Source organism: Alosa sapidissima, chromosome 10 (assembly GCF_018492685.1).
Source record: "Alosa sapidissima isolate fAloSap1 chromosome 10, fAloSap1.pri, whole genome shotgun sequence".
Classification (NCBI taxonomy): Eukaryota; Metazoa; Chordata; class Actinopteri; order Clupeiformes; family Clupeidae; genus Alosa; species Alosa sapidissima.
Window position 1 is genome coordinate 4,993,126 of NC_055966.1, and position 13,244 is coordinate 5,006,369.

At 39.1% G+C, this 13,244-nt stretch overlaps 1 protein-coding gene and 1 long non-coding RNA gene across 2 annotated transcripts in view; one reads left to right on the top strand and one right to left on the bottom strand.

Moving 5' to 3' along the window:
* Positions 1 to 1,146: 1,146 nt before the first annotated feature.
* Positions 1,147 to 4,493, bottom strand: LOC121720684. The gene is made up of 5 exons (XR_006034603.1): positions 4,161 to 4,493; positions 3,003 to 3,059; positions 1,978 to 2,394; positions 1,457 to 1,501; positions 1,147 to 1,279 (listed from the first exon to the last, which is right to left on the bottom strand). It is a non-coding gene; the product is annotated as an uncharacterized LOC121720684 (long non-coding RNA).
* Positions 4,494 to 7,320: 2,827 nt separating this feature from the next.
* Positions 7,321 to 13,244, top strand: part of LOC121720679 (aromatic-L-amino-acid decarboxylase-like) — a 49,298-nt gene continuing 43,374 nt past the window's right edge. The window contains exons 1-4 of the mRNA XM_042107035.1: positions 7,321 to 7,403; positions 8,479 to 8,687; positions 10,303 to 10,416; positions 10,945 to 11,064. Coding sequence (XP_041962969.1) covers positions 8,487 to 8,687; positions 10,303 to 10,416; positions 10,945 to 11,064 — 435 coding nt within the window. The 5' untranslated portion in view covers positions 7,321 to 7,403; positions 8,479 to 8,486. The remainder of the gene's footprint in view (positions 7,404 to 8,478; positions 8,688 to 10,302; positions 10,417 to 10,944; positions 11,065 to 13,244) is intronic.

A 13,244-nucleotide genomic window follows, 5' to 3' on the forward strand; every position in this document is an offset into this window, starting at 1 on the left:
GTCCCTCATCTTTAACGCATTTTTTGGGGTGTATTGCGGAATCCTGCACGACTCCTGCCTGCGCAGTTGACTCCTGCACGATCCAGCAAATTACTTCAGGACCCTGGCCAGAGACTAAGCCAAACATGCTTTTCTATTATGCTATTATATCTGTTTGCAAATTACGAAATGTGAACTAGTGAAATGGCGTTTGTAACAAACGGAAGTTCGGGAGGAGCACGACGGAATTTGCCACGCCTCCTTTAATCAGACAGGTTATTTATTCGCAGTCTGCCTCTATCTGCCGAAGTTGAAGCATCGGCGTCACTCCGCTTGCAACCCACCACCTCCCCTTACGCCTCCCGTCTTCCATAGTTCAAGAATAAGGGGGTGTATTGCGGAATCCTGCACGACTCCTGCCTGCGCAGTTGACTCCTGCACGATCCCGCAAATCACTTCAGGACCCTGGCCAGAGACTTCGCCAAACATGCTTTTCTATTATGCTATTATATCTGTTTGCAAATTACGGAACGTGAACTAGTGAATTGGGTGGATGAGTGAATGGTATGAAGAAGATGGATGGATAGAAAGTTGGATGGAATGTGCTTTATATCCTTGTAGAATGGAGAAGCACACACTCTTAAAAATGCTGGGTTGGAAACAACCCAAATTGGGTTATTCCTAGCCCAGGTACCTGGGTCACTATTGGACCGACCTCATGTTGGGTTAAAATAACATAATCCATTGGGTTGGTGACTTTAACTCTAAATTGGGTTACTTTTATCAAACCAACTATGGGTCATTCTTACTAACATGATGGGTCAAAATAACCCAGAAAAATGGATATGACCTACCAGCCCATTACTGGTTCATATTTACCTCTCTGTTGGGTTATATATTTGACCCACTATTGGGTGTTCTGTTTTTTTGCTTATGAATTTCCAAAAACATATTTCTTTACTTTATTTTACTTATGTACATCAAGGTGAAATAGGGCTGAAAAAATCAGCTGAAATGGACATAGGAGAATACATTATATTAATTTTTATATTTTTTATTGATTGCCACAAATGGGCTACAGTACAAAAGTAAAAAACACTGTTTCATTTCATTCAAACACTTTCATTTCATTTTGAACAACAATTTTACTAAAATCTAAAAAACATTTTACAAAAAACTAAAAAAAAAAAAAACAATTAACTAGCAATGCTCATAATACAGTAGTGTAGTGACAACAGTAGAGAGAACTTGTCCAAAATACCTGTGCATCCTGCAGGAGCTGATCTGGGAAATCTTTGACCTGTGGAAAACAGAAAAAATATAGGTGTTAACAAAAATACAATGGATGAAATGTGTCTTGTCCGAAACAGGCAGCCAGCTACTCTAGTGACTACCCTCTCTCAGCCTCTAGCCTACCATAACACAGAGTAAAAAGTATAGACACATGAAACACATCATACACTAAAATATGTCTTACTTTGAGGGATCCTGTGTGGAAGGTCTGGACGGGACAGATGGGACACTTGAAACACAAAGATTAAAAAGGTTAAAACAAAGATTAATGATTCTTTTAGGTAATCAGTGTCGGATCATATCGGATTCAGTCAGAATGACGTATGAATGAGGGCAGCCTTTTTGGACTCTGCACAGCCTAGCCTATGAGAGAGAGAGAGAGAGAGACTTTTCTTCCTACCCAAAATTAAAACCGAAACAGGCAGCCAGCTACTCTAGTGACTACCAAGTGGAATCTCTATCAGCCTAGTAGTAGAAACATTGTCTTTAATATAAAGATACCTGCTAGCTAGCCACCATGCTCTCGGGTCAAACTAACTTGACTGTATGTAGTTTTAGACTAAGACAGCTAGTTTGATTGCAGGAGAACAGACTAGACTGTACAGGTAATGTAACCGAAATGAGTGTCTGTGAGTGACACAGCTTTAATTGCTTACAAAGTTGCTTTACAGACTCTGTTCTGTGTCTGCGTGTTAATTAACTTACATTCAGGAGAGCTCATCACTGGGTGTCTCTTGTTGCCAATCATCTTGTGCCACTAGGAAATACAGAAAAAGGGCCCGTTACACAAATAACAGCATCACCCAGGTCCAACTAACAGAGCTAAACGAGTGACCCCACACCTGTGGTTCTCAAACTTTTTCTGTAATTTTTGTCATTCTCCATTTTGAATAGGACTGTGCTGTGTATTTTGTGTGTGTGTGCCTGTGTCAGTGTGTTCTCCATCTGCATGCTAAATAGCTTACGTTCAGGAGAGCCCAGCCCTTCATATTTGGCTTCCTTCTGCCAATTAACAGTTGTCACTATGAAATGATAACATACATTACATGTAAAATATCTTACTATTGTTAGTCTTCTGAAGGAGCTCTGGAAGAGGGTGGTGTGGAGGTCGCTGTAACAGTCCTTCGTCATTATCCGGTGTCATTAGAAAATAAAGAAAAACTAAATTATTGGAGTGAACAGTACGTCAAGTTTATCACAATTAGATAAACTAAAGTCAGTGGGCTGAGTAATTGCCACACATGCAACTCATCTTAACCCAGGTCAATATAAGAGGCTAACATTCACATACAGTATGTTAACAATAGGCTATTTACCAGGCCCTGTTTTGTTACAAGTATGTCTAGGTGATTTCAATTTTGACCTAAATTATGGTTATTATTCCATTATTGAGCAGCACAGCAACGAAAACGGCAACAGCACAGCTGAGCTGTACAATACATCCAGTAAAAAACAATTGCTGCTGTTGGGAGTAACTGTACATGGCTATGAAACAGACACAGATAGTAAATGTAGGGAACAAACAGGGATATATTTGATTAAATAAGGGATTGATGAAGCAGTGGATTTCAGTATGTAAGGAAATGTTTGAATAGTAGGTTAGTTAGATCTATCTGCTCATATATTGTGTTCCTGATGACAAACTTCACATGACTGAAACCAAAGTGAACTTCAGCTAAGAACCAAATTATAGATGCTAGGGTGATGATGGTCAAGGTTTTACTGTGTACCTGTGTTGCAGCTGTAAACTGGGCAGGATCTGGAATATGAGTGGGGCTGAACATTGCCTGTGGAACAGATAATCATGTAGGGAGCATTAGTTTATAGACAATTTGAGGACCTTGTTATCAATACATTATATGACAAATATGTAGATTGTGATCTAGGCTACTGTGCAATGTGAATGTAGAGGATGTCATAAAAGCAAAATTACGTCCGAAGCGCCACTTCTAAGCTTGCATTGTCGTTTTCAGGTGAAATGGCCTTTTGATGATAGGAGCACTACTACTTTTATACATGATCGCATCAAATCGCTAGCGCTATTTTAAAAACAAACCCTTTCATTTTAGTAAACTATGTGTACACGAACAATGTTCTCAATGCTCGAGTTCATGTGTATAGACACTGATAATACTTCGATCAAAGTTTCAAGTTGTGTTGAGCCTTCTTAGTGTTTTAAAAATACAGATTTTGACACGATCATGTATCAAAATAGTAGTGCATTCAAAAGGCCACCCCACCCGAAAACGACAACTCATAGAAGCTTAAAAATGGACGTAATTATGGTTTTAAACTAAAGTTTGATTCAGGTACATTCCCAAAAACACCCTAGGCTGCATTTTGGCAGAGTTACGAAGTTCCGCTTTACTGTTTCTGTTCTGTTTAAATTGAACGTAAATGCCAAATATGTAGTCACCTCTAGTCCCTCAGATTCAAAAGAAGTGCCGAACTTCACCTCTGCTATGACTCCCTGCAATGGCCAGCGAAGTGGCAAGCTAACGTTAACGCTAACTAGCTAGCTTCTACCTACCTAACGTTTGCTGAAAACACATCCCGTTAAAGCACTTTCTAACCACAACAGACGTCATAGAATACAGTATCTGATTAAAAACACTTCTACAATGAGTTTACTTATGTGTTATCCTAAGTTAGCCAGTTGGCCTACAGTGTGCAAGTTAGCAGCTAACGTTAGCAGCTAACATAACCAAATAGCTTGAAAAATAGCTTGTGTAGCAACGTTAACGTCACCGTTAATGTTAACCTTAATATAACGTTACTATCTTCAAAAAGTTAGCCTACACCGGATTAGTCTATGCATTCTACCAAATATCATATCATATATCATCATATAAATTGTGGCATACGGATTTTACACAAATTCAACATACCTTCGAGCTTTCACTGCCGGCTTGTCGCTTGATGTGGAGGACCAACGGTTGCAATCAAATATTCTAGAACACTGTTCCAGGGGTACAAGACTGTTGTCTTCATGTCTTTGCGATTGTCAATCCAACTGGTAGACTATATTATAATGACCAATGACTGGGTTAAAATTACCCAGGCACTGGGTGCATTACATGATTTTTTGTGCTCTCAGCCACTAACCCAGCACCTGGGTCTTAACAATAACCCAGCATGGGTTATGATAACCCAATAAAAAGTAAAAATGTCATTAACCCAGTGCTTTAGTTAAAATAATAACCCAGCACTTTTAAGAGTGCAGAGAGAGTTGGCCTAGTTGAGCAGAAAGCAGTTGATACAGGTGCAATCAATTTAACTGGCTCTTTGATGTGGCCTAGTTGAGCAGCTGGCAGTTGATACAGATGCAAATCAATTTAATTAGCCCATTGTGATGTCATAGTGCCAATGCAAAGTCTATGGGAGAAAATAAGCTTGTTTCTTGTTAATATCTCAAAAAGTATAAAGTGAAAAATACATTATTCAAGTGTCCTTTTCAAGACCTACATTACAAAGTTTGAACAAAGAGTATAAGTATAAGAAGAAGAAGAAGAAGAAGAAGAAGAAGAAGAAGAAGACTTCGGATAATAGAACTCTAATAAAAAGAAGAAGCAGACTTCGGATAACAGAGCAGTGCATTTGCATGCATTGTAATAGTGTACATTTCGAGACAAGACGAGACAAAAGGAAATATGTTCGTCAACGACCCTTTTTTCCATGACTAAGATGAGACGATGACGAGACTGCACTAATGTCCTGAAACACGGACTAAGACTATCTTAAGATGCATTATTGTTGACGAAAAAAGACGAGATAAAATCTCTCTTCATTTTCGTCTACAAAATGAGAAGACAGAATAGCTGTTACGTTTTCAAAATATTCTGAATGAGTTCATGCGCAGCAGCTTTCCTGTAGGCTAGTCTACGTGCTGTTGCTGCAACCCTGTGGCTGCAACACGAAACTACATGGAACAAGAACACTGGAGATTTCTGCCAGAGTTTAGCACGCTAAATACATAAGCTTTATGCCACAACGCTAAATACCCATAAGCTGAAGCTTCTCTCATACATATACAAATTAACATCCCCCATAATGTCCATACAAAAATGTTCAGCAAGTAATGTCAACTAGTAACATTAATAATGCAAAGTTTGCTAGCAAGTAAGCTAATATGGACAGTTCGCTAGCAAGTTAGCTAAGATGGAAAGTTTGGGGAATGTGTTGCATTTGGGCGCATATTGCCATCTTGTGTGGCGGAGTAAAACATTAATACTTGGGTCTACGACAGTGTTTCTCAGACGAAGGACCACTTAACCAATAAAAAAGAAACGCACGGACCACCTAGCTTAAAAAAAAATGTAAAAAAAATAGACCTGCTTCAACAGTATATTAGCCTACACAATAGGCCAGCCCTACTCACTGAACCACCTTGCTGAACTTTGCTTATTGTGTCAGAGGATTCATATGATTTAAACTGGCATATCTTACATAAACAGTGTTGCAGAACTGTTTGGATTTACATACAAGTTGGTTCAATATTGCAAACAACTCATCTATATTATATTTTACCACGTCTGCTCGCGGACCACTTGGGATAGCTTGCGAACCACCAGTGGTCCCCGAACCACACTTTGAGAAACACTGGTCTACGAAGATCATGATAGTGGTCCAGTCAAATCTTTTACTGTCGGTCAAATCCCAGCCAAGTTATAACTGTAGCTCGACTACTGACTGACAAAAAATCAGAATGAGTAATTATAACAGATGAGTAGCCCTGTGGACACACAATATTGTTGGAAAATTTAGATTAAAATGGTAATCAGAAATAATTTGTTATTAAAAGAAAGACTAAAATGTTTTGACTAAAACTTGACTAAGATACCTTTAGTTTTCTTTTGACTAAAACTAGACTAAAATGACGAGACTTTTAGTCAACTAAAACTTGACTAACAAAAATGATATTTGAATGACTAAATATGACAAAGACTAAAAAGGACATTTCGTCACAAGACTAAGACTAAATTAAAAATAGATAACAAAATGAACACTACACTGTAATAAAAAGAAGAAGAAGAAGACTAGCCTAGAAATCTAGACGCGCCCCTATAGCGGCTGCCAGGGCTAGTCTAGCAACTCTCCGTTGGCTTGTGAGCTCCAGAAATCGAAACTTAATCAGGCCTTTGAAATCGTATATAGAGTTGTTTGGTGGGCTTAACATAATGATTGATGGCAGAGTTGCAACGGTTTGGCTTGAATTCCCTGCTACTTGAAAACAAATATCCTATTGCGTCCTATTGCGTGCAGAGGGAATTTGAAAGACAACTGATTATCCCGCCCCTTGGACTGAGCACTGCTAACGGTGAGTGCCCAGACCCTACATTTTAATGTGGGTCTGGCTCGCCAGGCTAGAAGAAGACGACTTTGGATAATAGAACAGTGTATTTTCACGCACTGTAATAAAAAACCTAAAGGAATAACAATACAGTGCATTTGCATGCACTATAATAAGTCGGAAGAAGCCAAAGGAATAACAATACAGTGCATGCATTGTAATAAGAATTCGGATAACAGTAGAGTGCATTTTCATGCACTCTAATGAGGAGATTATTAGCTATGGTCAATGTCCACAGAAAACTCACTAGCCTGCCAGTTAGAAAAAAGGTCAATGTAGCCTACCTGTTTGGCTCTAATGACTGGATGTGGGAGATAGACTATCTTTTGTTTATTTGTTCAGGAGCATGTGTTATGATAGCCTAATATTTGGCTATAACAATTTTTACTAAATATATTTAACTAATATACCATTTATTTTATCAACAATAAGGGAAAGCTACAGATCACTGAATGTTCTAAAAATCGTAGGTTTAAATTCATATGCAAGGACCTTTAAAAGACAGTGAAGACAAGACACAAAACGTGCAAAGGAATTAATTCACGCAGCTGATTAGTCTGATATATTTCCCAAAGTTTGTCATGATCATTTCTACTCACCCAGCAATTTAATTCAATCCAAGTGATAGCCTACACCTAAAAAGTCACTTTCATGCATCCGCGATCTGTGTGGATACTGCAGACCCTATTTGCCCACTACACCGGTGGCATGCGATGCACACGTTTCGGGCAGTAGGCTACCTAGTGAAGGTTATCTCAGCGACAGTTTGAATTAGGCTAATGTAAGTCTAATCCTAATATTTAATAACTTTTGGCCGTTTCACCGTGTCCAACTAGCCACTGATCCGATCTGATGAGGCTACACGATAAAGGCTTTCACTAAAACAGACCGTTTGGCGCTGCTGCAGCTGCAGATCGACCGGAGTTTGTTGTTTTTTAACCCTTGGCATAGTGCAGATTAAATGTTCAGAATTTGATTAGGCTATGTGGTCTTCAAAAACAGTAGAAAGCTGTCAAGGCCATTCATTTTCTTGAGTTAAACTATAGGCTACTAAAATGGTAAGCTTAGATTTTTAACTGCCCACAATTAGGAAAGACAATATAATACAGTAGGCATATATGTCTCCTCTGAAAATCAACTCGATCGTCTTGTGCAGTAAAATTTCAGGACGTGTAGTGTTTATTGAGAGAAGAGATAGCTCTTGTTTTTCTTTTTGCTTTCACTTTGGATTTGATTGACGTTTCGGTCACTGAACGCGCTACACATGATGCCCAACACTACGGCTTGAGATTTTTTTGAAACCTAAACCTCACTTGGTAGGCCTACCCCTTCGCCCACCTGTATTAGTGTGCATTACATCGGATTAGAGACAGAAACTGTTTACGCCTGTGAATCCGGGCACAGGAGAAAGGATTAGAGGCCTTTGTAATTACACTTGCTCAAAGGGGGCATGTGGTGACACCGAGGTAAACTGTAATGCCAAATGTTGAGGCTTGCGCCTATACAAGACGTTTAATGACGTAGTAAGATGGACATTAAAATACACACCTATAATTAATTTGAAGAAAGTGCTCTTTCCAGGCTTGGCGTTGACTGAGCGTTCCATGAGTAAACTACCTGAGCTAAAAGGTGTAAAACCATTTTGAAATGTGCAGCACTATCCACTCTGAAGCTGATTGGGATCAGATCAAATGTGTGTCTAGAGCATGAATGTGTATGCAGAGTCTACACTAAATAGATCAAAACATGTCTATTTGACAACACTGATAAAGTTAATTTCTTACAGTATGGGATATCTTTACCAAAGCCCCAAAACACCCAAAAGCGGATGCTTCATATATGTCATTGTATTTTAGCTGTGGAGATGGATGCAACAGAGTTTCGGAGGCGTGGGAGAGAGATGGTGGACTACATTGCTGACTATTTTGAAAACATTGAGAAGAGGCAGGTCTACCCAGATGTGGAGCCCGGCTACCTGAGGGGTCTGATCCCACAAGAGGCTCCCGAGGACCCAGACAGCTATGATGATGTGGTCAAGGACATCGAGAGGGTCATCATGCCAGGGGTAGGAACAGATAGCCTACCTGTTTGTAAAAGGAGGGCACCCACATAACACATCACATTTGAACATTTGTGTTCAACTCTTTACTAGATATTTAGATCTGAATCTCTATTTTGGTCAGATTTTTGGTCTAATTACTATCTTGAAATCTCCTGGCTTCTTCTTCTTCTTATAACCTTTTCTTTTTACCTTTTCAAGAATGAATGTGACTCTAACCGCTTAACGTACAGACATGTTGAAATAACCGTTTTTTTCTTAAAAGTTTATACTTTTTGAGAAATAGGGGATTAAAAATGTTAAAGGTGCCATGTGTAATGTCCGCTAATAAATCAATTCATACTCCGCATTCCATAAAAGATGGGGGCAGTATACCTCCAGAAAGTGAGTTGGTCTACCCTAGAGTAACAATCGAGACACGTGTATTGCAGTTTGGCTGGCGGTTATGTTGCCTGCATACCGCCTCCAGATATTATGACACCTGTCGGGCTGTGGCTAGTAATTTAGCTTGCTAATTCAGGTTGATATCTCTGCAGCACTATACCTTGCCATTTTTTAATGACATCATCGCCCTTATTTCTTCTCATTCTTTTGATGCGTGTAGCTCATTTGGATATTTTTACCTCAATTCTTTCACATGGCACCTTTAAAAAGCTAATTTTTCCCCCATACACTTGAATGGCTGTGATGTCATAATGGCCTAAAGCTAGCTGCGCTCGTTAAGCTCCCAGAGTAGTTCCCGGGCTAATCAGAACACTGGCACAGGTGTCACTTGTGAATCCAACTGTCTCCGCTTCTAATGCATACAATCTGGCGCTCCCTAAAACTACACATCTTGTTTAAGTGTTTCCTGTGTGTCAAAATAAAAGTCACAGCCATATCTCATGCTTTGCGCATTATATCTCCAGAACGGCTATGCTTCAAATTTGGTACAACTGTTTGTATGGACTCAAAGATGAAGTGAGTTGATGTTGGAGGTCAAATGTCAAGGTCAAAAACACCTTGAGTATTATATCTCAAGAACGCCTTGACACACAAGGTTTTTTGGTACGGTTTGTATGAACTCAAAGATTAAGTGATTCAAAGTTTTTTTTCCAGGAATCTCCCCACCAACATTAAAGGAAGCATACTGTATGTAAGATACAGATTTACAAATTACTGTAGAGCGGTGTATCCCCCCCCCCCTGACTCGAGGTTGCCAACCCGGATGCCGAAACACTACTGACTTTGTGATTAGTAGATAGGTAGAGGGTGGCGTATCAGGCCAAAACACATTGAGGGCTGCAACTTCATGAAAAAAATTCATGCAAGTATTTGAAATGAACATGATTTCTTAATGTCTAGTGACATATCAGGGCCATTTTATGATTAATTGAAATACATTTCTTACATATGGTTCCTTTAAGCCAGCAGTTTTCCATCCACTATTGTAATTCCTCTGGCATTACATTTCTAGTTAAAAATGTTTTTTCCATTTTAGAGGCCATTTTTGTTTTGCAAGGGAGAGAGTGTTAGGATAGATGACTTGTTGAATCCTGTTGTTAACCCTAGTATTTCTTAGTGTTTTCATACTGCACTTTTTCGGTCTCCTTAAAATGGTGATAATCCTTCTCCTTTATAGGTAACCCATTGGCACAGTCCATATTTCTATGCTTACTTCCCCACGGCCGGCTCATTTCCGGCGATGCTGGCTGACATGCTGTCTGGGGCGATTGGCTGCATCGGCTTTTCCTGGGTATGACTAATGCAGCCTTGTAATTGTTGTTCTGGCACATTCCCAACAATGATATTGGGCATCAAGGTTTTTTTCCGGACTTTAATCATCAGCAGGTAACTGATCACGATCATCCAATCAGAACAAATGGAACCGGTCATGTAGTTGGCCAGCGAGATTGCTCAAAAAGTTGCACCATGTATCAATGCCTTAAAATTCTTTGTGTTTTTCCAGTGTGGTATGTGTATTTTCTAATTTGTGCTGTTTTTTTTTATGTCTTTTATCTTTGAATTTTATGATGAGATGCATTTTAGCATCCTTATCATAATTTACTTTTGTGGGACAAGTGGGAAATAGCAGTCATACACAAATACAATTATATAAACCTATTGTTTGCATTTAGACACTTTTACACATACACACGCACACACACCTTAGAGTGTAGTATTATATCACAGCACTACTACAGAACTACAGATGTACTTAATGAAGGAGTTTTCCCAATTAATTAGTTTAACGTATATGTTTATCTTGACCCCGTTTGTCTAGGCTGCCAGTCCAGCCTGTACTGAACTGGAGAGAGTGATGCTGGATTGGCTGGGGAAGATGCTGAACCTCCCAGAGGACTTCATAGCCGGCACCTCTGGAAAGGGGGGCGGAGTCATACAGGTGGGCTGCACTGTTAACGGAGCATTGCACAGTGGTAGTTGTCTTTTATTGCTTTTTGGGAGATTGCACAGTGGTAGTGATCTTCTATTGCTGTTTGCTTGTTGTTATTCAGGTTTTTGTCTGTTGTCACCATGTGTTTGAAATAGCATGACAGGTTTTGTGTGAATAATGACAGTAAAGCAAATCTTTAGGTTGAAGAGAGATTTCACTGACATTTACAACATTTAGCTCAAACATGAACTAGAAAATGTAATTTCGAGGAAATTACCAGTGCATGAATATAAACATACTGTATATTAACATAAAATGCCAAACAAACTTTTATTTGGAAACAGTTGGCAGGAGTCATAGTTGATAACAACTGACAGTTGAAATGGCTGAACAGTTAAATAGTTGAGTAGTTTAATTAGTTAAATTATTTAATAGTGAACTATTGTAGTGAGGACATTTATTTTTGAAACAGTTGTGGGCAGAGGAAATAGTAGTCTTAAAGGAGAATTCCGGTGTGATATTGACCTAAAGTGTATTGAAACATGATACCGAGTGTGAACGTATGTCTCATAGCCCATCTCGGCTTGTCCCCTGCACTCCAAAATCTGGCGCTAGTTAGCCGATGCTACCAACAGCTTTTTCAATAGTGGTGCTTCGGCATCGGGCTAGCCATGCAAATAAATCACTGTTTTACACCCATTTACGAGGCTCAATGTATCTCCACACTTCATTGGTAGACTTCCGAAGGCCCTGACATTTAAAACGAGACATTGAGAACTTTGAAAAAGCACTGGTAGTTTACTTACAAGACGATTTATACAGACAGTATCTTCACGAAGTTTAGCGTTTGCAGCCATCTTGAATTTAGTCACGATAAGTCGAGCAACGAGTAAGAATGAACAGGTATGATAAGGGATCAGATTCCAAAAGTAATTCAGTGGAAATGCATGGATTCCAGTTGCTGCTACTGGAAGAAACTGGAATCCATGCATTTCCACTGAATTATTTTTGGAATCTGATCCCTTATCATACCTGTTCATTCTTACTCATTGCTCAACATACGTTCACACTCGGTATCATGTTTCAATACACTTTAGGTCAATATCACACCGGAATTCTCCTTTAAGAGAGCCAGATTGTATGCTTAAAGCCTGAGACAGAGTATAGTTTAAAAGTTGAATGTAGATAGTGTAATGGATGTTGATAGACAGAAAGTTGAATGGATGTTGATAGGCAGATTGTTTAATGGATGTTGATGGATAGTTTAATGGGTGGATGAGTGAATGGTTTAAAGAGAATGAATGGATATAAAGTTGGATGGAATGTGCCTTATATCCTTGTAGAATGGAGAGACACAGAGAGTTGGCCTAGTTAAGCAGAAAGCAGTTGATACAGGTGCAATCAGTTTAACTGGCCCTTTGATGGGTCCTAGTTGAGCAGCTGGAAGTTGATACAGGTGCAAATCAAGTTAATTAGTCCATTGTGATGTCATAGTGCTAATGTAAAGTCTATGGGGGAAAATAAGCTTGTTTTTTGTTAATATCTCAAAAAGTATAAAGTTTACAAAAGTGAAAAATACATTTTTCAAGTGTCCTTTGCAAGACCTACGTTACAAAGTTTGAACGAAGTTTCTACGTTAAACGGTTGAAGCTGAATTAGACGCAGAAATTTGGTGGGAAGAATAATAAGAAGAAGAATACTTCAGATAACAGAACAGTGCATTTTCATGCACTGTAATTAGCTTATTTCACAAGATGGGGCCGCTGTGTAAATCAACTTTCTGTGGAAGAGCACTGTCCCATAGACAGCAAAAGAAAAGTCCACAGGAAAGACAGAAACAGAAAGATGTTTTACCCTGCCAATTAAGGTATCATTAACATCAATGAGGCCGGACACCTGGACACTGTGAAATTGGTCTATTAAGGACGAGAAGGTGATAAAAAAATAGAAAGAAGCTGTAACATACAGATGGGCCACATCACATCATCACAATGGGTTACAACACCCACCCCCCAAAAAAGGGCTGGGACTATACACCTGGACTTGATTATTTCTGACTGTTTACTAATTAAGCAATATGACACAAGGGGGAGGGGTTTTGGTGAAGGATGTTGTCATGTCTGTAATATGGCCTTGGGTAAAGTTTAGCATTTTAAAATTAAAATATTGTTTTCTTAAGCTACAAAAAG